Source organism: Pristiophorus japonicus, chromosome 5 (genome assembly GCF_044704955.1).
Source record: "Pristiophorus japonicus isolate sPriJap1 chromosome 5, sPriJap1.hap1, whole genome shotgun sequence".
Lineage (NCBI taxonomy): Eukaryota > Metazoa > Chordata > Chondrichthyes > Pristiophoridae > Pristiophorus > Pristiophorus japonicus.
Window position 1 is genome coordinate 243,691,178 of NC_091981.1, and position 27,096 is coordinate 243,718,273.

The window sequence follows — 27,096 nt, forward strand, 5'->3', positions numbered from 1 at the left end:
TACTCCAGGTGTGGCCTCACCAAGGCCCTGTACAACTGTAGCAAAACCTCCCTGCCCCTGTATTCAAATCCCCTCGCTATGAAGGCCAACATGCCATTTGCTTTCTTAACCGCCTGCTGTACCTGCATGCTAACCTTCAATGACTGATGTACCATGACACCCAGGTCTCGTTGCACCTTCCCTTTTCCTAATCTGTCACCATTCAGATAATAGTCTGTCTCTCTGTTTTTACCACCAAAGTGGATAACCTCACATTTATCCACATTATACTTCATCTGCCATGCATTTGCCCACTCACCTAACCTATCCAAGTCACTCTGCAGCCTCATAGCATCCTCCTCGCAGCTCACACTGCCACCCAACTTAGTGTCATCCGCAAATTTGGAGATACTGCATTTAATCCCCTCGTCTAAATCATTAATGTACAATGTAAAAAGCTGGGGCCACAGCACAGAACCTTGCGGCACCCCACTAGTCACTGCCTGCCATTCTGAAAAGTACCCGTTTACTCCTACTCTTTGCTTCCTGTCTGACAACCAGTTCTCAATCCACGTCAGCACACTACCCCCAATCCCATGTGCTTTAACTTTGCACATTAATCTCTTGTGTGGGACCTTGTCGAAAGCCTTCTGAAAGTCCAAATATACCACATCAACTGGTTCTCCTTTGTCCACTTTACTGGAAACATCCTCAAAAAATTCCAGAAGATTTGTCAAGCATGATTTCCCTTTCACAAATCCATGCTGACTTGGACCTATCATGTCACCATTTTCCAGATGCACTGCTATGACATCCTTAATAATTGATTCCATCATTTTACCCACTACTGAGGTCAGGCTGACCGGTCTATAATTCCCTGTTTTCTCTCTCCCTCCTTTTTTAAAAAGTGGGGTTACATTGGCTACCCTCCACTCCATAGGAACTGATCCAGAGTCAATGGAATGTTGGAAAATGACTGTCAATGCATCCCCGTCGGGTGTGTATTGCAACAAGCCAATGATTTCGGGAAACTGCAACCGGTTGCTTATGAATCCAGGAGTCTGTCTAAAGCCGAGAGAGTCTACAGCATGATTGAAAAAGAAGCGTTAGCGTGTGTCTATGGGGGTAAAGAAAATGCCTGTTTGGGCTAAAATTTGAATTGGAAACTGACCATAAGCCACTTATATCCCTGTTTTCCGAGAGCAAAGGGATAAATACCAATGCATCGGCCTGCATCCAGAGATGGGTGCTCACATTGTCCGCATACAACTACGCCATCCGCCACAGGCCAGGCACAGAAAACGGCGCCGATGCTCTCAGTAGGCTGCCATTGCCCATCACGGGGGTGGAAATGGCGCAGCCCGCAGATCTAGCCATGGTTATGGAAGCATTTGAGAGTGAGCAATCACCCATCACTGCCCAGCAGATCAAAATCTGGACAAGCCAGGACCCCTTATTATAATAGTCAAAAGCTGTGTGCTTCACGGGAGCTGGTCCAGTGTCCCAGTGGAAATGCAGGAAGACATAAAGCCATTCCACCGGCGCAAAGATGAAATATCTATACAGGCAGACTGCCTTCTGTGGGGCAATTGAGTAGCGGTCCCCAAGAAGGACAGAGAAACCTTCATCAATGACCTCCACAGTACCCACCTATGCATCGTAATGATGAAAGCGATAGCCAGATCCCATGTGTGGTGGCCCGGCATCAATGCGGACTTAGAGTCCTGCATTCACAGATGTAATACATGCTCGCAGTTAAGCAATATACCCAGGGAGGCGCCGCTAAGTTTATGGTCTTGGCCCTCCAGACCATGGTCTAGGGTACACGTCGACTATGCAGGCCCGTTCTTGGGTAAAATGTTCCTTGTGGTTGTAGATGCGTACTCCAAGTGGATTGAATGTGAGATAATGTCGGCTAGCACGTCCGCTGCCACTACTGAAAGCCTGAGGGCCATGTTTGCCACATACGGCTTACCCGATGTCCTGGTGAGCGACAATGGGTCATGTTTTACCAGTGCTGAGTTCAAAGAATAGTGCTCAACAAAAATATATTCCAGTGAAAAATAAGGGCGGTAAGAGAAGGGATAACCAGCCATGGATAACCAAGGAAATAAAGGAGAGTATCAAATTAAAAACCAATGCGTATAAGGTGGCCAAGGATAGTGGGAAACTAGAAGATTGGGAAAATTTTAAACGACAGCAAAGAATGACTAAGAAAGCAATAAAGAAAGGAAAGATAGATTACGAAAGTAAACTTGCGCAAAACATAAAAACAGATAGTAAAAGCTTTACTGATATATAAAATGGAAAAGAGTGACTCAAGTAAATGTTGGTCCCTTAGAAGATGAGAAGGGGGATTTCATAATGGGAAATGTGGCAATGGCTGAGGCCTTAAACAATTATTTTGCTTCGGTCTTCACAGTGGAAGACACAAAAACCATGCCAAAAATTGCTGGTCATGGGAATGTGGGAAGGGAGGACCTTGAGATAATCATTATCACTAGGGAGGTAGTGCTGGACAGACTAATGGGACTCAAGATAGACAAATCCCCTGGTCCTGATGAAATGCATCCCAGGGTATTAAAAGAGATGGCTGAAGTTATAGCAGATGCATTCGTTATAATCTACCAAAATTCTCTGGACTCTGGGGAGGTACCAGTGGATTGGAAAGTAGCTAATGTAACGCCTCTGTTTAAAAAAGGGGGCAGACAAAAGGCAGGTAACTATAGGCCAGTTAGTTTAACATCTGTAATGGGGAAAATGCTTGAAGCTATCATTAAGGAAGAAATAGCGGGACATCTAGATAGGAATAGAGCAATCAAGCAGACGCAACATAGATTCATGAAGGGGAAATCATGTTTAACTAATTTACTGGAATTCTTTGAGGAGATAACAAGTATGGTGGATAGAGGTGTACCGATGGATGTGGTGTATTTAGATTTCCAAAAGGCATTCGATAAGGTTCCACACAAAAGGTTACTGCAGAAGATAAAGGTACGCGGAGTCAGAGGAAATGTATTAGCATGGATCGAGAATTGGCTGGCTAACAGAAAGCAGAGAGTCGGGATAAATGGATCCTTTTCCAGTTGGAAATCGGTGGTTAGTGGTGTGCCACAGGGATCAGTGCTGGGACCACAACTGTTTACAATATACATAGGTGACCTGGAAGAGGGGAGAGAGTGTAGTGTAACAAAATTTGCAGATGACACAAAGATTAGTGGGAAAGCGGGTTAGTGTTGAGGACACAGAGAGGCTGCAAAGAGATTTAGATAGGTTAAGCGAATGGGCTAAGGTTTGGCAGATGAAATACAATGTCGGAAAATGTGAGGTCATCCACCTTGGAAAAAAAAAACAGTAAAAGGAAATATTATTTGAATGAGGAGAAATTACAACACGCTGCAGTGCAGAGGGACCTGGGGGTCCTTGTGCATGAATCCCAAAAAGTTAGTTTGCAGATGCAGCAGGTAATCAGGAAGGCAAATGGAATGTTGGCCTTCATTACGAGAGGGATAGAGTACAAAAGCAGGGAGGTCCTGCTGCAACTGTACAGGGTATTAGTGAGGCCGCGCCTGGAGTACTGCGTGCAGTTTTGGTCACCTTACTTAAGGAAGGATATACTAGCCTTGGAGGGGGTACAGAGACGATTCACTAGGCTGATTCCGGAGATGAGGGGGTTACCTTATGATGATAGACTGAGTAGCCTGGGTCTTTACTCGTTGGAGTTCAGAAGGATGAGGGGTGATCTTACAGAAACATTTAAAATAATGAAAGGGATAGACAAGATAGAGGCAGAGAGGTTGTTTCCACTGGTTGGGGAGACTAGAACTAGGTGGCACAGCCTCAAAATACGGGGGAAGCCAATTTAAAACTGAGTTGAGAAGGAATTTCTTCTCCCAGAGGGTTGTGAATCTGAATCTTTGGAATTCTCTGCCCAAGGAAGCAGTTGAGGCTAGCTCATTGAATGTATTCAAATCACAGATAGATAGATTTTTAACCAATAAGGGAATTAAGGGTTATGGGGAGCGGGCGGGTAAGTGGAGCTGAGTCCACGGCCAGATCAGCCATGATCTTGTTGAATGGCGGAGCAGACTCGAAGGGCTAGATGGCCTACTCCTGTTCCTAATTCTTATGTTCTTATGTTCTTATGACGCGTAATGGGATCAAACATGTCACATCTGCTCCGTTTAAACCAGCGTCCAATGGTCAGGCAGAGAGAGCAGTGCAAACCATCAAACAAGGCTTGAAGAGGGTAACTGAAGGCTCACTGCAGACTCGCCTTTCCCGACTCCTGCTTAGCTATGGCACGAGACCACACTCACTCACTGGGATTCCACTTGCTGAACTGCTCATGAAAACAGCACTTAAGAAAAGGCTCTTGTTAGTTCACCCTGATCTACATGAACAGGTAGAGAGCAGGCGGCTTCAACAAAGTGCATACCATGATAGCGCAAATGTGTCACGCAAATAGCGCGAGATTGAAGTCAATGATCCTGTATTTGTATTAAATTATGGGCAAGGTCCCAAGTGGCTTCGCGGCACTGTCATGGCCAAAGAGGGGAGCAGGGTGTTTTGGGTCAAACTTTCAATGGACTCATTCACTGGAAATCAAATTTGGACCAAATCAAACTCAGATGCACAGACTACCCTGAGCAACCCACCTTGGACCCGACCTTTTTTGATCCCCCAACACACACACCAGTGGCAACCAACACCATGGTTGACAACGAAGCAGAACCCATCAACCACAGCAGCCCTGCAGGGCCCAACACACCAGGCAGCCCAGCAAGGCCAGCTGCACAGCAGCCCAGCGAGGGCCCAACAAATGACTCAACAACACCAGCCTTCACACTGAGATGATCAACCAGAGCAAGAAGGGCCTCAGATCGACTCAAAATCGTTACACTATTGACTTTAGGGGGGAATGTTGTTATGTATCTGGACTTGTATATACTCTGTGCAGCCACCAGAGGACTCATTCACTGGAGTCCCAAGGGATCTCATAATCCCTTGGGAGCACAGGTATTTAAGAGTGCTTCACAGGTTGGAGAGGCACTCTGGAGACCTGCAATAAAAGACTAAGGTCACACATTTCTTTGAGCTCACAGTGTTCAGTCTGACTCTTTCTCCATACACTACAGTTAGCATGCAGGTACAGCAAGTAATTAGGAAGGCAAATGGAATGTTGGCCTTTATTGCAAGGGGGATAGAGTATAAAAGTAGGGAAGTCCTGCTACAACTGTACAGGGTGTTGATAAGACCACATCTGGAATACTGCGTAGTTTTGGTCTCCTTATTTAAGGAAGGATATACTTGCTATGGAGGCAGTTCAGAGAAGAGTCACGAGGTTGGTTCCTGAGATGAGGGGGTTGTCATATGAAGAAAGGTTGAGCAGGTTGGGCCTTTTCTCATTGGAGTTTCGAAGACTGAGAGGTGATCTTATTGAAACGTATAAGATTCTGAGAGGGCTTGACCAGATAAATGCAGAGAGGATGTTTCCCCTAGTACGGGGGGAACTAGAACTAGGGGGGCATAATTTCAGAATAAGGGGTCGCCCATTTAAAACGGAAATGAGGAGGAATTTCTTCTCTGAGGGTCGTGAATCTTTGGAATTCTCTACCTCAGAGAGCTGTGGAGGCTGGGTCATTAAATGTATTTAAGATGGAGATAGACAGATTTTTGTATGGTAAGGAAGTCAAGGGTTATGGGGAGCGGGCGGGGAAGTGGAGCTAACCCTGTGCAGGTGGGACCCAGGAAAATCCAGTCCCAAGATTACAATCATGTCAATGAGGAGTGAGCACGAATTTTACATCTTACCTGGACCAGTTTGACCTTGGGCAGCTTAACATCATTGGGCCTTAACACTGCCCATTTCGTGGCCTTATCCAATTTCTAGGCCAATGTTTCTTTAGCGAAAGTGCCAAAAAAATGAGCAGACCACGAGACAGACATTTGTCTGGGACGCAGTCTTACGGATGTTTCGTGTAAAGCCCATGCTTTCATACGCCTCGATGAAGAGGTTGACGATAGCTTGGAGTTCGGCCTCTGAATGTGCGCAGACACAAGCGTCGTACGCTTACTGTAGTTCGATGACAGAGGTTGGGAGTCTTGTATCTAGCCTGGAGTTGACAAAGGTTGAACAGGTTCCCATTGGTTCTATAATTTAGTTCCACTCCAGCGGGGAACTTGTAGAGAGTGAGGTGGAGCATTGCAGTAAGGAAGATCGGGAAGAGCATTGGCACGATGATGCAGCCCTGCTTGACCCCGTCAGTGTTCTCGATCAGGCCAACATCCCCAGCATCGAAGCACTGACCACACTCGACCAGCTCCGTTGGGCGGGCCACACTGTCCGCATGCCCGACAGGAGATTCCCAAAGCAAGTGCTCTACTCGGAACTCCTACACGGCAAGCGAGCCCCAGGTGGGCAGAGGAAACATTTCAAGGAAAACCTCAAAGCCTCCTTGAAAAAGTGCAACATCCCTACCAGCACCTGAGAATCCCTGGCCCAAGACCACCCTAAGTGGAGGAAGAGCATCCGGGAGGGCGCAGAGCACCTCGAGTCTTGCTGCCGAGAGCATGCAGAAACCAAACGCAGACCTGTGACAGAGACTGTAATTCCTGTATTGGACTGTACAGTCATCTGAGAACTTGCTTTTAGAGTGGAAGCAAGTCTTCCTCGATTTCGAGGGACTGCCTATGATGATGTCTGGGACACATAAGTAGGTAAATAAATTTTTTGCATTATAACATAATATCAAATATTATTTTGGTCTCCATTTCACCAGTGAGGTTTGTAAGGAAGGTAAAATGTACATGTCTAGACTCAGAAGAGCACATTACATGAGCTAAGCCACTGGGCTGGATGAAGTGTCAGAGTTCATGGAGTTAGTTGTAAATGAGGATGAGGATTCTGAAATCAATACAATGGGACAATAGTTGAATAAATGGAGGTCAGAATGGATAATAGATGTGTTAGAAGCATATACCTCATTGAATATGTGCTCCATTGGTGTGTAGATGCCACAGAGGCCTTTTCACTTTCTGGGTTATCAGCAAATAATGCTGGTGAACTGCTGTAGAATAGCCACATCATGACTGCTGCCTGGGAAAAGGATTCATTTTTAACTTGTCTAAGGTCCAAACCTGCAAACGACTGTCACCTTGACATTCCACCTCAACACCCATCAATCAAACCAAACTTTGAAAGTCTCCTTTCGCGGCGCAAAGGTAAACCATGCCAAAAAAACCTCCTACTTAGGATACATGCTTGATCACACCCTGTCATATAGACAACATCTCCAAAACCTTGGGAAGAAACTAAACAGTAGGTCAACTTGATCCAGAAACTTGCCGAATCCACATGAGGAGTAGATGCTCAAACCCTCCGTACGGCAGCACTCACCCTGGTGTACTCCACAGCGGAGTACTGCTCTCCGGCATGGCGATCAAGTCCGCATATCAAATCCATTGATGTCCAGCTGAATTCTATTACAAGAATTATCACCGATACGCTTTTATTGACACCAACACCTTGGCTGCCCGTGCTTGCAAACATCGCACCACCACACCTATACTGCGAATATGCAGCCTCGAGAATACAATCACTACACCGAAGACATGCCTATCCATGCCGACTTGAACAACCTACCATCAACCTGTCTAAAATCTAGGCCATTTTGGACAGTCGCCGAAGCCCTTCAGCGATCTCCCCTCAGCCTTGATGACTGATAGCGAAATGCTTGGGACATACAGAATGGATTCCTTATAGAGGACTGTAACGGGATGAAAAATACAGACAGATTGTATGTAAAAATCGCTTATAAATGATAGAAAATGGCTGTATAACATGGAAACTTTAGATTTTGAGGGAGTACATAGAACAGGCTTGTATGTGTTTATCTTTTAAAGAATGCAGAACAGGCTGAAAAGGCCAGAGCAAGGTCAAACCTGTAGAGATAACACATTCCAAAAGGCTGAGATCAATTCCATATGCTACAGAAGATGAGGAGATTGCAGACCACTCAGCAGCCAGTCTGATAAGAGTTAACCAATCAATGTCACTCCAATGATAGGTTATAGACCAATTAGTGGTTGTTGTTTGGTGTTCACGAGGCCAAGCATGCCTCGAAACCTGTATAATTTTGGGTGAAATCTTTGTGTTTTTGGAAGTTCCTTTCTTGGGCTGCTGAGACTGAGAGCTTCCCCAGCATATGTTGGAATAAAGATCGCTTCGAACCTTTCTCTGGAGTCTGTCATCAATCGGGCATCAATTTTCTATTTCAGTGGGTACGCTCAGGAGAAAAGAAGATTTCTCCACAACAAGGACTCCACAGTACAACCTGAAGGATCTAACTTTCCTCGCAAGCAATGGACAACCATTAACCGCCTCAGACCTGGTCATGGTAGATGCTGCCACCTTCTCCATAGATGGAAGATTAAAGCATCCCCAGCATGCAACTGTGGAGCTCCTAATCAGACCCTGGAGCATATTATTGAGCACTGCCCTCAGAAGAAACTTGCAGGTAGCCTACAAGATATCCACAGTGTTACACCGGAAGCTTTGGCCTGGATATCCAACTTAGATATTAACATTTGATTTGGTTTGCTACTACCATACGAAAGATGATGATTTTTAAATGATCTGATGTAGATGGTCACACAGAAGCTCAACAATGATTAAATAAAATATGTTGCATTCATGTGTGTGCAGGAGTAAAAGGACTAAATTGATGGAATTAATGACACTCTGGATTATTAGTAAGCGGGCCATTTAAAGAAAAAACAGGGCTCTATCCTATTGCTCCCTGTTGTCCATGGGGAAAGTGATGTACTTGCTTCCTCTAGAAAACAATGCATCAGTCTTTATGCAACAATGCACTGTGAACTGATTGATGTTATTGATGTCCCCACTGACCACACGCCCACTCACCACCCCCCCCACCCCCGCCAGGAAAAAGTCCAAGACAAAAAAAAAGCCGGCTGTCGTCTTCATTGCTACTAGAAATACACTTCTTGCCCTGGAGTTGGAATACAGATCCTATGCAGCATGTTGCATAACTCTGTTGCTATCTCCCTGGTTAAAAGATACGACTGGGCTTGAAACCAGGATTCATATGAATTAGTAAGTATTCTGAATGATTACTTCTTCACAAGGGAAGACACAAACAACATGCCCTCCTTAAAAAACAAAATTCAAGACTTTAATATGAAAGAGCTGGAAGTTATAAACAAGCTAAAATGGCATAAAGCAATTTAGGGTTCGATGGCATTTATTCCAGAGTGTTGAGAGAGACTAGCAAGGAGATTTGTAAGGCAGTGGGGAGAGTCCATGATAGTACAAATCACAACTTGTATAGATGGGAGCAGGGAGTTACAAAGAGACATGGACAGATTCAGTGAGTGGGCAAAACTATGGCAGAAGGTGTTCGATGTGGAGAAGTGTGATATCTTCCATTTCGGATTCAAGAAAGACAAGTCAGAATATTTTCTTAATAGTGAGAGACTATGGCCCCGATATTGATGGCCTTACCACCCAATGCCACCGAATTTTGCCTCCAATCACCCCTCTGTGCCAGTTTCCACTTGGGCTGGAGCGGGTGGGAGGGGAGTACTGCCAGGAACCGCCTACTGACGGCTGCTAATGGCCAAGTAGCGTAAGTGACTTCCCACACGCCAAGCTGCCAGATTGGTGCGGGCGGGAGTCGGCGCCAGCAGGGGGAGGACCGCTGTGTGGAGGTTGGTCTAACCCCGACAGTAAATAGAAAGACCTGCAATAAAAGGTTAGTGACCATCTTTAAAATATATATATATTTTTTTTACAGTGACTTACCTGGATGGGGTTCCCTGAAGGTGTTCCAGTATTTTTTTTGTAATGATTTTTATTTTCAGGTCTTCCACCCTCCCTGGGCCCGACTCCATCCTCGGCGGCAAGAGCCTTTGCCACCGAGTTTGAGAGCTCCCACCCGCTGCCTCCCAGATTGACGGCATAAACCATTATTTTGCCCCAGGGCGGTACTGCCACCACTTTTAGTGGAATCTTCCTAGCAAAGTACCGTCTGGTCTCTCAGCGGTTATTGGTGGTCCTTTGGGTGGCACTTGGGCGGACCTTGGGTTTCACCGATTTTGGGCCCTATGGCCCCTTTTTTATACCTTCACGATTGTTGGCGCTCGCGTACAACAACGTATGATTTTTTTTGCCTGTTAATGCCAAAAAAAAATCGGTAGCTTCCCCAAAGTAAAAGTTATTTTTGTCGCCACACTACCCAAAGGGGGCAGAGCTGAAGTGTGTGGCGATAAGTCTCTGTGTATGCACCGGGGAAAAAAAGGGGAAAAAAATCATTTACCACACATGATGGATGTACTTGGTCTGGATCAACAGTGAGAACCCATTGGCATCAGAGCTGGATTTGGAGATTAAAATTACAGCTTCAAAAGATGGATGTAAGGGAAAGGGACAGAGAAGGAGAAAGGGACAGAGAAGGAGAAGGGGAAGGGGAAGCTGTAAGGGCCAAGAGATTTCTAGCAGAAGAAATTGAGCCCCTGGTAGACATCATTGAGAGGAGATGGGATGTGCTTGAAAACAAAGTGAGAATGGGACAAAAGAAACTGAAACCTTCTGTACACACAAAATTTTAGGACCAAGTTGTAGAAGAGTTTAATTCATTGTCCATTACCCCAAGAAGTGGCGCACAGCTCAAAAAATGGCAGGACCTCGGACAAGCAGTGATTAAGAAATATTTTTATTTTTATTTATATTTATATTTTTATTTATATTTATGCACTGCAATAACATTTGTAAATGTGACTAATGTGTGTGTGTGTGCAGAAGGACCCTTTCTTAAAAAGTTCTATTTTCATCTTTGCAGAAGATGGTGTCATAGATCATCCGAGAAAGGTCAAAAACTGGAGGAGGTCTGGCAAGTAGGTTGCAACTTACAGCTGTGGAACAAAGGATAGCTGAAAGGATTAAATCTCACAAGAGAAGATCAACCACCAACGTGGACGCTAGGCCCAGTTTACCAAGAGAGGGTAAGCCCTGCAAATTGCACAGTCTGGGTTGGCTAAATGTTAAGTACTGTGTGGGCTAGCTACACTTCCACTTCCTCCCCTGCTGCTAACCAAACATCTGCTCTGTTATGTTTTGCTGATGATGTGCATCAGGAAGAGACAGAAGATGCAGCTGAAGTGGAAGAAAAGTATGATCAGGAAGCCGTCAGTCCAGATATTGTTCATCTAGATCAGGAGAATGACAGGCAGCAGGAAGACCCTGATACTGAAATGGGTACACTGGAATTAGAGTTGGTGAACCCGTCGAGGATTCCAAGCCCTTTCCTGAGTGATTCAATCGATGCGACATTTCAAGGGGTACTGATTGAGGCTGCGGGTCCCAGTGTGTTGCAGCAAGCCACACCTGGGAGACAGCAGAGGAGGTGGGAGGGAGAGCTGAACCTGAAATACAAGGTGCAGGGAACATAGGACAGTTCGTGGGAATGAGTGGGAAGAGTATCCAGCTAACGAGATCACTCCTAGAAACCATGGGTGGGATGAGGGTAGAATTAGTGGGACTGACACTTGAAGTAGCAACACTGGCTGGAGGAATGGGTGAGGTGGGGGAGAAATTGCGGGACTGTCTTTAAAGGTTGCAACACTGTTGGGACAGATGAGGGAGGGGTTGTCAGAGGTAGTAGCAGCAATAAGGGGGCACACCCAGGCTGTCATTGCTGCCACTAACATTCTAATCCCCAGACCAAAGTCAGGGGTTGATCCACTGGCTGAAGAAGAGTCCGAAGAGGAACCCGGACCTTCCACAATGACGTCTGCTAGGTCTGTCCCTGTCGGAACCCACCAACAACAAATGCGCCGTCGGAAAGCAAACAGAAAAAACCTTGGGGTCGAGGGGGGGAGGAAGCAGAAGTCTACAATAATGGGCACGGGTAGGGATAGAGGCAACAACAGAGGAAGGAGTGGCGCACAGCGCTAAGGAGGAGGAGAGATGGCTTGTTTGTTTGTTTCTTCATTGAAAAGTTTTTATTAAAGTTAAAAGTTAAGTTAAGTACAACTGTACTGTACAAATGTTTAATAAACCTATTTATTTTTTAAATTTAACCAGAATCCTGTACATTATTTTTTGAATTAAAGCAACATATAGCAACACAACATTATGTTTTCACACTAATAGGTGCAGAGTCAACACTATGGAGATGGGACGCACAGTGATTTAAGGCACCTTAATGATGACTGTCTTTGGTAATGTAATTTTAGCTCTACTTCTGTCATTAACACGGTTTTCATTTTATTGGGTACAGTCTATTATAAAACTATTGGCTTTTGGTGCAACTTGCCATGCTTGATGTTGAACTAAATGGCATCTAGGTTGCTGACCTAAAACCATAACCATTAAGCTAACATAACCACTTATTAGTATCACTGGAAAAGGATGGAAATGATTGGGCCAAATCCAGAGACTTCTGGAATTTGTCCTACAGGATAGCATTCCACTTTATTTGATGGTTCTCTTCCCGCTCCCGCACCATTACCTCTGGATTTCCCCCAAGGTTCTACTCTTGGCCCCCTCCTACATCTACTTGCTGTCCCTCGGTGACATCATTCAAAACACAATGTCAGTTTCCACATGTATGCTGCGACACCCACCTCTACCTCACTATCACTTCTCTCGACCCATCCACTGTCTCTGATTTGTCACACTGCTTGTCTGACATCCAGCACTTGATGAGCAGAAATATCATCCAAATAAATATTGGGAAGACCAAAGCCATTGTCTTTCGTTCCCGCCACAAACTACGTTCCCTAGCCACCAACTCAATCCCTCTCCCTGGCAACTGTCTGAGGCTGAATCAGTCCGTTTGCAACCTTGGTGTCATATTTGATCCTCAAATGAGCTTCTGGCCACATATCAGGTTCCCACAAAGACCACCTACGACCACCTCTGTAACATTGCCTGACTCCACCCCTACCTCAGCTCATCTGCTGCTGAAACCCTCATCCATGCCTTTGCTACCTCTAGACTTAACTATTCCAATGCTCACCTGGACAGCCTCCAAGCTTCTACCTTTCATAAACTTGAGCTCATCCAAAACACAGCTGCCCATATCCTAACTCGCACCAAGTCCTGTTCACCCATCACCCCTGTCCTGGCTGACCTAAATTGGCTCTCAGTCTGGCAACTCCTTGATTTTAAAATTCTCATCCTGGTTTTCAAATCTACAGTCTCGCCCCCTCCCCAAGTCTGTAACCTCCTCCAGTCCTACAGCTCTCCAAGATATCTGTGCTTCTCCCTGATTTTAATCGCTTCACCATTGGTGGCCATGCTTTCAGCAGCCAAAGCCATAAGCTCTGGAACTCCATCCCTAAACCTCTCTGCCTCTCTACCTCACTCTCCTCCTTTAAGATGCTCCTTAAAATCTGTTCAAATATCGTCTGATGTGGCTCGTTGTTGAATTTGTCTTGATAACGCTTCTGTGAAGCATCTTGGAACGTTTTACAATGTTAAAGATGCTATACAAATACAAGTTGTTGTTGATCGCTGCCTCATCTTGCTGCTGCTATCGGTCAAGCTTCCCACCCAACAAGCCCCAATCTTTGCTGCCTCCCTCTTCAACCACCACCCACCAAGCCCCGAGCTTTTCCGATTAAGGTCCCATTCCCAACAGTCCCCGGCTGCGGCCTTCTACCGTTGGCTTTCCCAACCATCTGCGACCCAGGCTATCAATCTGGCAGGCTGGTGGACAGGAAAGGGAATTAAAAAATCATAATGACGTCCTGCCATTAAATTCGGCAGGAACTCTGCATTCCAGGTTTTCCCCCCACAACCGTGCTGCCCTGCCGCCTCCTCGTAAATATCGGGGCCAGAAAGACAGACAGAGAAGGACAAACAGAAAGACAGAAATAGAGTTATAAAATAATTAGAGAAGTGGGAAATAAAGCAGAGAAGGTTACATGAAAAAGAATACATTTGTTTTTATTGTTTTCCTTTGGCAATGACACAAGAAATCGACCAATAATAAAATATAGAAAAAGTACGTACGACATGTTTTCAGCATCAACAGCACATTCTCCCACTGCTTTGGTGACGTTTACAAGAAGAGCATTATTAGTTCCAGTTAGAAGATTGACCAATGGATCGATTCCTCCAGACCTCCTGATAGCACCTCGAATAAACGGGTCTCGTGCACATTGTCCCAACGCTCCTACGACATTGATAAGGACTTCCTCAGGTTGACCAACCAGTAGATGAATCAAAGTTTCAACAATTTTTAAGTGTTTAAACCTTTAAGGAAAAGTGATTTAAAAATTCCACGTTAGAATACTTTTTAAATCTACAAATGTCTGAATATTTCAAGTGGCATATTTACAAACAGCAGATTGTGAAGTATTTCCACAATCTGCTGTTTGCAAATGTGTGTTGCCACTTTCAACAGTAATATAGAGACATACGACTGTGCATAAATATTTTATCTGCATTCAAAACAGCATGATGGAAGATGTATGAAACCACTTAGACAATAAACGTGGACACAAATTACATCCAGCTCATCTGAAGATATGGTTAATTAAACAGCATCTCAATATTTAATCATCTAAACAGACACTGCCCTTCAACAAGTAATTCATTGTGAAGCTCTTAGAAACAGTTTGACATGAAAGATACTATACAAACGCAAGTATTATTAAACAGACAATTTTATTATGAGAATGATCTTGAGGCAAACAATACTAAAAGAAATGCATTTAATTAGTATGTTGCTTTTGTGTTGGTGGGGATCCCAAATCCTTGTTCAATGATTTCCCAACTCCTTAAAATATATAATGCCCATCATCCTGCCTACTCAGTAATTTACTTTCCAAGAACATATTTCATTTATACTTGTTAATTTGGTAATGTTTTACACAATAGCTTTCCCAAAATGGTAGTAATGTCTCATACTAAAGCTCTCCAGATCAGCATTCTGAAGATTGAAGTAATAAATCAAGATAACTGCTTTATTTTTTACTTCCAACAGAAAGAACTGAATTTTTGGATTAAAATTATTCTTTATTTTACTTGTTTTCCTTTTAAATTATCTTTATGTGGTTATTCTTTCAGTAACTATTCCCACTTTGTATCTGCTGCTCATAGCCAAAGTGTTCTCTTCATCTACGTCATGCCAGAAGACTGCATCAGTAATTTCTGCACGGGTTCTCCCGATCTCCAGCCAAAACTTTGGCAGAAATTCCAAATATTTTGGAATCCCCTCCCAGAATTCTACCTCCAGTGCATAAAGTTCACCTGCAGGGGAGGAGGGATAGTTTAAGCCTTCAATTTTGACCAGACACTTTCTGAGATACTGCTTCCTGAATTATAACACAGTAAGCTGAATAGACTGCTTTACATTGCCATTTTCCAAATAGAGATATTACGACATTTTGGTCCCCACCCATCCCAAATGATCAAAGTAAGTCACGGTCCACCAGCTAATGCTACAGTACTATACCAATTAATGAGTCTATTTGTGCTGCCAAAATGGCCACCCTTGTCTCTGATTGGTCCCCTTGGAGGATAAGCCACATCCTCAAGATTCTCTGGAATGTGTAACTACAACCACCCAGCCCAAGTTCTGACTGACTTTGCAAATTGTAACTCGATCAATTTTGACTTCAGAAGCCACAGAGGATAGATGTCCCCAAAAGCCACCACAGGGCTAGAACTTCCACTTTTGTGCTTATCGCCCAAAAATGGGTGTTATTTCTGGTGGGGCGTTAAAAAAGGGTTTTCAGATCGTCGGCTTCTCGCCCATTCTCAAAACACCTAGTTTCCATTTTTGAAAATGGGCGTTATCGTGAGCGATATCAAATGGGCGGTAGCATTAAATTTTTTTGACCTTCTGCCATAAAGTGTGGCAGTCCTCAGCAATGGCATGGCAACGCTCAATTCCCGCAATTAAGGAGGTCAAGAGTCATCATGACATGCGCAAAAGAGGAGACAGAGAGAGAGGGAGCTCAGAGGCACTGAAAGCGTGTGTGGCTGTGGTGTGTACTTGTCTGGCTGTTGTGGGAGGAACAAGAGATTCACCAGTAGCAAAAAGCCTACTAAGCACCAAGAACATAGTTGGCACCGAGTTTTTGTCCAACAAATAAGATATAACATGGAAGGGATGGAGGAGGCCCGGGAGCTAGTAGCCAGGAACAGTGGTGGCAGAGGGCTCCCAATGGTCCCGGAGCGCCGCACCCCCATTGTCACACGAGAGCCAGCAGCAACATCTTGCTTCTGGCTCGGAGCACGTTCCCACCTCGGGACCGTCCTCTCCCGTATCCGTCTCAGCAGCGCTTCGGCCATCACCCACTCCCCCCAATGAAGCATCGCCTGAGGACCTCCTCGGCCAGGCGGCTTGGAGTCAGGAGGGAAAGGGGAAGGGGTAGAGGTGGGGAGGAGAAGTGGGGGAGGGGGGGAAGGGCTGGTTTGTACAGAAACACTGATGATTTCAGACTAATGTTCGGTTTAAATGTTTTTTATTTAATAAAACCTTGTAGGACATTGGCTCAGATAGCTGCACCATTACACGCTGGTGATTCCTTTACATCAAAGGGTATAATCACACTTAACTTCAATCAACAAACTTTAACTGTCACCAAGGTGATGCCCACCATTAATGTATGACCTGCACACCCAGCAGTGTGTCAGCCTTGTAAATAACACCAATGTTCTTTCAGGCAAAGTGATCATTGATGAGTTTCTGATGTAAGGCTCTTGCAGCTATCATGTCACCATGGGCCCTTTCATGCGGTCTACAGGGGAGGCAGGGGCATGGCTTCAGCATCAGCCTGATTGTTTGGGCCGATGTCAGCGTCTGCCTCCTTGTCCTCCTCTTCCTCTCTCTGGTGAGGTGGACTGTCAGACTCATCAGGCAATTTTTGTCCCCTTCTGATAGCCAAGTTGTGCAGCATGGAGCACACCACCACGAATTGAGCTATCTGCTCAGGGTGGTATTGAAGCTCGCCTCCTGAGTGGTCCAGGCATCTAAAGCGCAGCTTCAGCACTCCAATGGTTTTCTCCACGATATTGCGAGTTGCTCTGTGACTCTCGTTGTATCACCTCTCAGCTTCGGTATGGGTGTCACGCAGGGTGGGTCATCAGCCAGGTAGTGAGGCCATATCCTTTGTCACCAAGCATCCAGCATTGACCTTGTGGCTGATTGTTAAATTGTTAAATCTGATCCATCATCAATATTAACATAGCCCCAAAGCAGAGGGGACAGCAGAAGCAGTGCCACAAAAAAATTAATGCTGGGGCACTTAAAGATCCAACTAAGCGAGCCCTGTACAACCAGCGCCTCACAGCCAATCTGGCGTGCCTTGATGGCCCTGAGATGTTCAATATCCACAGAGCTTGGTCTGCCCTCCAGGCCTCCATAACCAGTGCCTGTGAAAAGACACTTGGTTACTCAACCAGAAAACACCAGGACTGGTTTGATGAAAACGATCAGGAGATCCAAGAACTAATAGACCGTAAGCGCAATGCATTTTTGAGCCTCAAGCAACAGCCAAACTCGGGTGCTACAAAGCAACATTACAGACGGCTCAAGGCTGAGGTCCAACAAAAAACCTGGGACCTAAAGAACAAGTGGTGGATGGAGAAAGCACAGGTGACACAACAACTAGCCGACAGCCACGACATACGAGGATTCTTCACTGCAGTCAAGGCCACCTACGGTCCAAACTCCCAAGGCCCCACCCCACTCCTGGCAAAAAATGGGGAAACACTCATCAAGGACACCGAGGCTGTCAGCGCCCGCTGGAAGGAGCACTTTGAAGATCTCCTCAATCGAGACTCTGCCATTGATTCGAGTGTTCTCAACTCCATCCCGCAGCATGCAACCCGCCACCACCTCAGTGAGACTCCAACGCTGCAAGAAGTAGTCAAAGCCATAAAACAGCTCAAGAACAACAAGGCTACGGATGCGGATGGAATTCATGCTGAGGTTCTAAAATATGGCGGAGAGGCGCTATTGGCGCAGATACATGACCTCATCTCTATCATTTGGAGGAGGAGAGCATGCCGGGGGATCTCAGAGATGCAGTGATCATGTCCATTTTTAAAAAGGGGAACAAATCGGACTGTGGCAACTACAGGGGAATCTCCCTACTATCAACCACTGGGAAGGTTGTCACTAGAGCCCTCCTCAACCGTCTTCTCCCGGAGAGCTCCTCCGGAGTCACAGTGCGGATTTCGTCCCTTACGGGGAACAACGGACATGATCTTTGCAGCATGACAACTGCAGGAAAAATACAGGGAGTAGCGCCAGCTCTTATACATGGCCTTTTTCGACCTTACAAAGGCCTTTGACACTATCGACCGTGAGGGCTTATGGAGCTTCCTCCTCCGTTTTAGGTGCCCCCAAAAGTTTGTCAACGTCCTTCGCCTACTCCACGGCGACATGCAGGCTGTGATCCTTACCAGCACATCCGTTACGACCCATTCTACTTCCGAACCGGGGTCAAACAGGGCTGCGTCATCGCTCCAACCCTCTTTTCAAACTTCCTCGCTGCCATGTTCCATCTCACTGTCAACAAGCTCCCCGCCGGAGTGGAATTAAACTACAAAACCAGTGGGAAGCTGTTTAACCTTCGTCAGGTGCAGGCCAGATCCAAGACCAATAAAACCGCTGTCGTAGAACTGCAGTACGCGGACGACACCTGCGTCTGCACACATTCGGAGACTGAAATCCAGGATATAGTCAATGTATTCACTGAGGCATATGAAAGCATGGGCCTTACGCTTAACATCCGTAAGACAAAGGTCCTACACCAACCTGTTCTCGCCGCACAGCTCTATCCCCCAGTCATCAAGATTCACGGTGCGGCTCTCAACAACGTGGACCACTTCCCATACCTCGGGAGCCTCTTGTCAATAAAGGCAGACATTGATGCGGAGATTCAACATCGCCTCCAGAATGCCAGTGCAGCCTTCGGCCGCCTGAGGAAAAGAGTGTTCGAAGACCAAGCCCTCAAACCTACCACCAAGCTCATGGTCTACAGGGTTGTAGTAATTCCCGCCCTCCTATATGGGTCAGAGACATGGACGACTTACAGAAGACACATCAAGTCACTGGAGATATATCACCAACGATGTCTCCAAGATCCTACAAATCCCCTGGGAGGACAGAAGCACCATCAGTGTCCTCGCCCAGGCTAACATCCCCAGCATTGATGCACTGACCATGCCAAATGAGCTTCATTGGGCAGGTCACTTAGTTTGCATGCCAGACACGAGACTCCCTAAACAACTGCTATATGCGGAGCTCCTTCATGGCAAACGAGCCAAAAGTGGGCAGCGGAAACGGTACAAGGACACCCTCAAAGCCTCCCTGGTGAAGTGCGACATCAACACTGATGCCTGGGAGACCCTGGTGGAGAAAGTGCATCTGAGAGGGTGTTGAGCTCCTCGAATCTCAACGCTGCAAGTGTGAAGAGATCAGGCTCAGGCGGCAGAAGGAGCATGTGGTAAATGCAACCCACCCTTCCCCCAACGAATATCTGTCCTACCTGTGACAGGGTCTGTGGCTTTCGTGTTGGACTGTTCAGCCACCAAAGAATTCACTTTAGGAGTGGAAGCAAGTCTACCTCGATTTCGAGGGACTGCCTATGATGATGATGATTGTTAAATAAGTCAGATACAGTGCTCTCATGCGGGATGTGAACATCATGGATGCTGCCCGGAAATTGAGCATTCACTGCCAGTGTAATTTGCTGGTGGTCGACAACTAGTTGGACATTCAGGGAGTGGAATCCCTTGTGGTTCCTGAAAACCTCAGCATCCTGAAAAGGTGCCTGCATCGCAATGTGCGTACAGTCTATTGCTCCCTGCACCTTAGGGAAATTTGCAATTCTGGAGAATCCTAAAGTCCTCTCACTCTGTGCCTCCCTGGTCATAGGGAAGCTGATCAAGTCCCTCCTGTGTGTGTACAGGGCTTCAGTGACCTGTCTAATGCAGCAATGTGTGGCATGCTGAGAAAGTCCGCAAATGTCTTCACTGTGGCCTGAAAAGAACGACAGTGCTGCGGTGACTTTGACCTCGATGGACAGTGCAGTACTGATGGTGCTGGCAGGCTGCATATCTGCCCTTATCAGCTGGCATACCTCAGTGATAACCTCTTTGTGGAAGCGCAGTCTCCGAAGGCAGGTGGTGTCGGGCAAGTCGAGGTAAGAATGCTTCTCCTTGTACTTGTGGTAGGTGTAACGTCTGATCCTCCTCATATGTCTGTCACGTCTTACATTGAGCACATAATACAGTGGAGCGTTCCTTTGGCGATGTCGAGTCTGCTGCATGTAATTGGTCATCAAGAGAGGGTGAGAAACGACAGCCCCATTGCAGTAGCTCTCTGTTTTCCACCGATTGCTCCCAAACAAGGAATGTCCCGATGAAGACACCTCTTCAATTCCAATCGGTCACAGTATGGTCAAGATGTTTTTCAGATGTTCACATCAACTCCAACGACCTGCAGAGTACATCCAAACTCCGCCCACGTTGAAGTACATCAGCCTTTTAAAGGACATGACATGTGATCTAGAACATGGCGTCCATAACGCTGTGATTTGTTCCGGTTAGTTCCATTTTTTTCTGGGCGGTTTTTTGGGCGAGCAATATTGTGGCTGATATGTGTGCGAGGCAGTGAAATTGATGCAGAAGATCTCATGGCTGCTATGCTGTTTACGACAAAAAAAGTGGGCGGGTGTTAATATTGAATCTTGGCGTTAAATCTGTGTGGAAAGTAACGCTGGGCGATATTATGGGCATTGAATTCGCCCATTCTGCTGATTCCGCCCCAAAAAAGTGGGCGGGCGCTAATATTTTTTCCCGGCGTTAATCGCATGGGGAAAGTAACGCTCGGCGATAATTTTCAAAAAAATGCATGCCAGTTTCCATTTTGTGCCAAAATGGGCGATATATGGGCATCATACGTCATTTCAGCGGTAAAATGGATGTTAAGTGGGCGTTAAGCATGCAAAAAAAGTGGAGGTTCTAGCCCAAAATCCATTACCCCAGTGCATGCCTTCCCCAGCTGAAGTCCCTTACACCAGTGCAAATGCATCCATCCCCCGGCCAAAGTCTCTTACCCCAGTGAAAGTGCATCTCTCCTCCAGCCGATCCATTATCCCAGTGTAAGTGCTGCCTCCCCCAGCCGAAGTCCCTTACTCAAACGCAAGTGCATGACCTTACCTCCCCCCCGCCCCCCGCCATAGATTGTGTGCGGATTGTTAACAGGTTTATTGGGTATGAAGTGAATAGTGACAGTTTCGTGACTTCTGGATTTCATCCACTCCAACGATGTCCCTTGTACAAGGTTGGAAGATCCGTCTTCCCTGAGTTCACTCTTCCCCTTCCGATCCCCCCCACCCGTGTTGCTCTCTTCCCCCCCCGTTCCCCCCGCACCCGGTCTCTCCATCCACCCCAGGCTCTCTCTCTCTCTCTCTCTCTCTCTCTCTCTCTCCCTCTCCCTCCGCCCCACCCCGGCTGTCTCTCTCTCTCTCTCTCCCTTTCTACCCCGCCACTTCCCCGGCTCTCTCTCTTAATATGTCTCTATTTACCTGTAGAATAACTCCACGAGGCCTAGTGCTGTGCTTGAACTGCTGTGACCTTTGTCTCTTTATTGTAACTCCAGAGTGAGGCAGCAACGTGGTGACCGGCCTTTTATACAGCTCCTGCCTGGGCCTCCCACAGTTCCTCTAGTGGTACCAGCATATTATATATAGAGTATACATATATGACAACATTTCCCCCGCAAAGTCTTTGATGCGAGTTAGTTACAGGTTGAGGCGATCCGGAACTCTGCGCTCCCTGGCTGATCGTCTGAGTGTCACTTCTGACATGCGTGAGTTGGTCGGGCCACTGCTGTCTTGCAGCGCTGTTGGTTTGACTGGACTGTTGGAGATGGTGGGATCATCCTCCTGGTTGGCAGCTAGGTCTGTTGCTGAGTGGGTGTGTGTAGGTGGATTGCTGAGGTTAAGGTCCTCGCCCAGTAGTTCCTGGTTACCTGTAAATCGCAATTTGGTCTGGTCCAAATGCTTTCTGCACATTTGTCCATTAAACAGTTTGACTACAAACACCCTATTCCCCTCCTTGGCTAAAACAGTGCCAGCGACCCATTTGGGGCCATGACCGTGATTCAGCACAAACACCGGGTTGTTTACAGTGATGTCGCGTGATACAGCCGCGCGATCATGGTACATGTTTTACTGATAATGCCTGGTTTCCACCTGATCATTGAGGTCAGGGTGGACTAAGGAAAGCCTGGTTTTGAGTGCACGTTTCATTAGTAACTCCGCAGGGGTGACCCCGGTAAGCGAGTGGGGTCGTGTCCTGTAATTGATCAGCACCCGGGATAGGCAGATTTGTAAGGAGCCTTCCGCCACGCATTTCAAGCTCTGCTTTATGGTTTGGACTGCCCGCTTCCCTTGCCTGTTGGATGCGGGCTTGAACGGGGCAGGCCTGACATGCCTGATGCCATTGCGGGTCATCAAATTGAATTCCGAGCTGGTGAAACGGACCATTGTCGCTGACCAGAATGTCAGGCAAGCCATGGGTGGCGAACATGCCCTGAGGCTTTCAATGGTGGCGGTGGACGTGCTGGATGCCATTGTTACACATTCGATCCACTTAGAGTAGGCGTCCACTACAACGAAGAACATTTTTCCGAGAAAGGGGCCCGCATAATCTACGTGGATCCTGGACCATGGTTTTGAGGGCCAGGACCACAGACTAAGTGGTGCCTCCCTGGGGGCATTGCTCAATTGTGAGCAAATGTTACACTGGCGCACGCACGACTCCAAGTCCGAGTCAATGCCGGGCCACCAGACGTGGGACCTGCCGATAAGCCTTCATGATGACTATGCCTGGGTGGGCACTGTGTAGGTCGCATATGAAAGTTGCCCTGCCTTTTTTTGGCAGGACGACACGGTTGCCCCATAAGAGGCAATCCGATTGGATGGACACTTCGTCTTTACGACGGTGAAACGGCTTTATCTCGTCTTGCATTTCTCTTGGGACCGCTGACCAGCCCCCATTAAGAACGCAACTTTTTACAAGAGCTAATACGGGGTCCTGGTTGGTCCAGGTCCTGATCTGGCAGGCCCTTCACTTTCGAAGACGTCCATTACCGGGGACATGTCCGCGGGCTGCGCCATTTCCACCCCGGTGGTGGGCAACGGTAGCCGGCTGAGGGCATCGGTGCAGTTCTCAGTGCTTGGCCTGTGGCGGATCGTATAATCATAGACCGACAGTGTTAGTGCCCATCTTTGGATTCGCAATGAAGCATTGGTGTTTATGCCTTTGCTTTCTGAAAACAGTGAGATTAGGGGCTTGTGGTCGGTTTCCAACTTGAACCCGAGTCCGAACAAATACTGGTGCATTTTTTTTTACCCCATAGACACAGGCCAAAGCCTCCTTCTCGACCATACTGTAGGCTCTTTCGGCCTTGGATAGACTTCTAGACGCATATGCAACCGGTTGGAGTTTGCCAGCTACATTTGCTTGCTGTAAAACATACCCGACACCATGCTAAAACTAGACGTTTGCCTGGGTCATACAATACAAGCAACTTGTTCAAACACAGCAAGTTGCTAGACTTTTTGAAGGCGGCCTCTTGATTTTGACCCCAAACCCAGCTGTCTCCCTTATGTAGCAACTTGTGCAACGGTTCGAGCAAGGTGCTCAACTCTGGAAGAAAGTTACCAAAATAGTTGAGGAGTTCCAGGAACGAGTGCAGCTCCGTTACATTTTGTGGTCTGGATGCATTCTTGATGGCCTCTGTCTTCGAGTCCATGGGCCTGATGTCATCTGCCACAATTTTCCTCCCCAGGAAGTCTACCTCTGGCACCAGGAAGACACACTTGGATCGTTTCAGCCAGAGTCCGACTCTGTTTAGTTGACTTAAAACCTCTTGCAGGTTGTGCAGATGTTCGGTGGTTAGATCCGACTTGGTGAATGCCTTTCCCCCTGTTAATATCGCAAAGAAATTATCCGGCTTTGGGTAGTGGGTATTGGTCCTGTAATGAAACTCGGTTGATCGTTACCTTGTAGTCGCCGCAGATTCTGACCGTGCCATCGCTCTTTAGTACCGGAACAATCGGGCTGGCCCACTCATTGAATTCGACAAGTGATATGATTCCCTCGCGTTGAAGTCTGTCCAATTCGATCTCCACTTTCTCCCTCATCATGTAAGGGACCGCTCGAGCTTTGTGATGAACAGGCCGTGTCTCGGGGACCAAGTGGATCTGCACTTTGGCGCCTGTGAAGTCGCCGATGCCTGGTTCAAATAAAGATGGGAACTTGCTCAGCACTTGAGTACAGGAAGCATCGTCCACTGAAGATAGTGCTTTGACGTCTTCCCAGTTCCACCGAATCCTCCCCATCGAGCTTCTGCCAAGTAGCATTGGCCCGTCGCCTGGTACAACCCACAGTGGCAATTCGTGTATCTCTCCATCATAGGATATTTTTACGTTCGCATTGCCGATAACTGGGATCAGTTCCTTGGTGTAAATGCGCAGCCTTGTCTGAATCGGGCTCAGCTTGGGTCTTTGTTGCCCCACAGCCTCTCAAATGCCTTCTGGTTCATAAGTGACTGACTCGCCCCCGTGTCCAACTCCATGGAAACAGGAATGCCATTTATCTTGACTTTTATCATCAAGGGGGAGCTTTTGGTAGTGAAGGTGTTGCCCCGTGCACTGCTTCCTCAGGCTGAGTCGCCTCATTAGCTTGTACTTTATGATCCTGGCTGGATCGGAAACCTCCTGCCGACTCCTATGCCACGTTTTGAATCGCAGTTCTTCTGCACATTCGCACAGCCCTTTTGGCCGCAGCTTTTGCACACATAGTGTCTGAATCGACACAGACGGGCCCGGTGGTTACCCCCACAATTCCAGCATGTTAAACGATTCACATTTTCACTCCTTGGCGGACTCTGAGTCGGACTAATTCTTTGATCAACAGTTATTTTCTGCACAGTACTTGCCTGTGCGTTTTGAATCTGGGAGAATCTCAACGTTGAGGTCGTGAACATCTGGCTTAACGTGATGGTCCGCTTCACGTCCTGTCCTGCCGCGAAAGCGTCCCGCAACACATTGTTGAGGAGTTCGCCAAATTCACATGGTTCCGCGAGCCTTCATAGGTCTGCGACATATTCCGCTAAATCCTGGCCCTCGGTGCGGCGGTGTGTGTAGAAGCGATACCTGGCCAATGAAACCCAAGTAAAGGATTCACCCTCTGTAAACTTTTCTAAACTACCAACGGCAACCATCTCTGCATGTAAGTCCGTGATCTGTTCTCATCGCCAGTTAATAAGTCTCTACTTATCTGTAGAATAACTCCACGAGGCCGAGCGCTGTGCTTGAACTGCTGTGATCTTAGTCTCTTTATTGTAACTCAGAGTGAGGCAGCAACGTGATGACCAGCCTTTTATACAGCTCCTGCCTGGGCCTCCCACAGTTGCACCTTCTAGTGGTACCTGCATAGTATATGCAGAGTATACATATATGATATCTCCCTTTCCCCCCCGCCCCAGGCTCTCTCTCTCTCCGCCCTCCCACCCAAGCTCTTTGTCTCTCCCCCCCAGGTTCTCTCTCTCTTCCACTGCCCCCCCACCCCCCACCTCCTCCAGGCTCTCTCTGTTTCCCTCCCCCCTCAGCCGCCCGCCGCCGCCGACACTCAGCGAGGTTCAGGGCCCGATCGGAGGCTCAGCGGCTTGCAGCTCAGCGGGAGACCCGGTCGCCGGAGTAGCAGGCGGCCCGTGGGAGCAGCAGCAGCAGGCGGCCTGTGGTAGGAGGAGCAGCAGGCGGCCCGTGGGAGGAGGAGGAGCAGGTTGCCCACGGGAGAAGCAGCAGGCCCGGTCGAACAACTTATGGAGCAACAACGTGGTTGGACTGATTGCAGGGTCCCACTTACGGTTCGCGGTCCACTTATGGTTCCGGGCAGGATGCATCGGGGATGGAGTCTTGAGAGGACGCAGGCGCAGAAGTACCGAAAAAGTGCAGTATGAATAGTCAGTCCCTATACTAATTGTTACAGGTACAGCATCGAAAATCCAGATGCCGTTCCGGATTCTGGGTATTTCCGAACTTCGGAATGTCTTCTTGACGTCCCGAATCCCGAAACGCCCAAGCCCATGTTTGGGTATTTCCGGACTTCGGAACATCTTTCCGACATCCTAGGTCCGAAACACCTGGGCCAAGGTAGGTAGGGGAGGAGAGGAGAGCGGGGGTCGGGTGGCCAAGCAGGGGGAGGGGGAGGGGATGGCGCAATTTTGGCCCGAGGCAGAGGTCCGAGGCGGGAGCGAATCGTCCCAAAGCAGAGGTCCAAGGTGGGAGTGAGGTTGGCAGCGGCCCGAGGCGGGGGAGAGGTAGGTGGCAGTCCGAGGTGGAGGCGAGGTCGGCCGGAGGCAGAGGTTCGAGGCGGGGTGAGGTCGGCCCGTGGCAGAGGTCCGAGGTGGGAGCGAGGTTGGCCCGAGGCAGAGGTTTGAGGCAGGGACGAGGTCGGCCCGAGGCAGAGGTTCGAGGCAGGGGTGAGGTTGGCCCGTGGCAGAGGTCCGAGGTGGGAGCGAGGTTGGCCCGAGGCAGAGGTTTGAGGCAGGGATGAGGTCAGCCCGAGGCAGAGGTTCGAGGCAGGGGTGAGGTTGGCCCGTGGCAGAGGTCCGAGGTGGAGGCGAGGTCGGCCCGAGGTAGAGGTTCGAGGCAGGGACGAGGTCGGCCTGTGGCAGAGGTCCGAGGCGCCGGTGACGGCCCGAGGCGTGGGCAAGGTTGGCGGCGGCCCGAGGCAGGGGAGAGGTCGGTGGCGAGCCGAGGTGGGAGAGTCCAGTGGCGAAGCGAGTCAGGATCCTGGAACATTTTCCGGATTTCAGAACTCCGGATTTCAGACGCTCAACCTGTATGGAATGCTGCTGGCTCTTAATTTATAGTCATGATCCAGTAATCAAGTCTAAAACACACTACCATAAACATGGCATTCACCAAGACCTAGGGGCGGCGAACGGCGGCCTGGAGCAGTGTGGCGGCATGCCATTACAGAGTACAGTGCGAGCCGGTCTAGGAGGGTGACAGCTGGGAAGAGGGCAACTGGATTGGACGTCACCATAA

General features: G+C 47.8%; 1 protein-coding gene across 5 annotated transcripts in view; it reads right to left on the reverse strand.

Moving 5' to 3' along the window:
• odad2 (outer dynein arm docking complex subunit 2) overlaps nt 1–27,096 on the reverse strand; it is a 671,461-nt gene that overhangs the window by 267,264 nt on the left and 377,101 nt on the right. For 4 of the 5 annotated variants that reach the window (XM_070881478.1, XM_070881476.1, XM_070881479.1 and 1 more), the window contains exon 16: nt 14,021–14,263. The exons of the other annotated variant lie outside the window; for it this stretch is intronic. In XM_070881478.1, the coding sequence (XP_070737579.1) occupies nt 14,021–14,263 (243 nt within the window). The remainder of the gene's footprint in view (nt 1–14,020; nt 14,264–27,096) is intronic. 5 annotated transcript variants of the gene reach the window in all.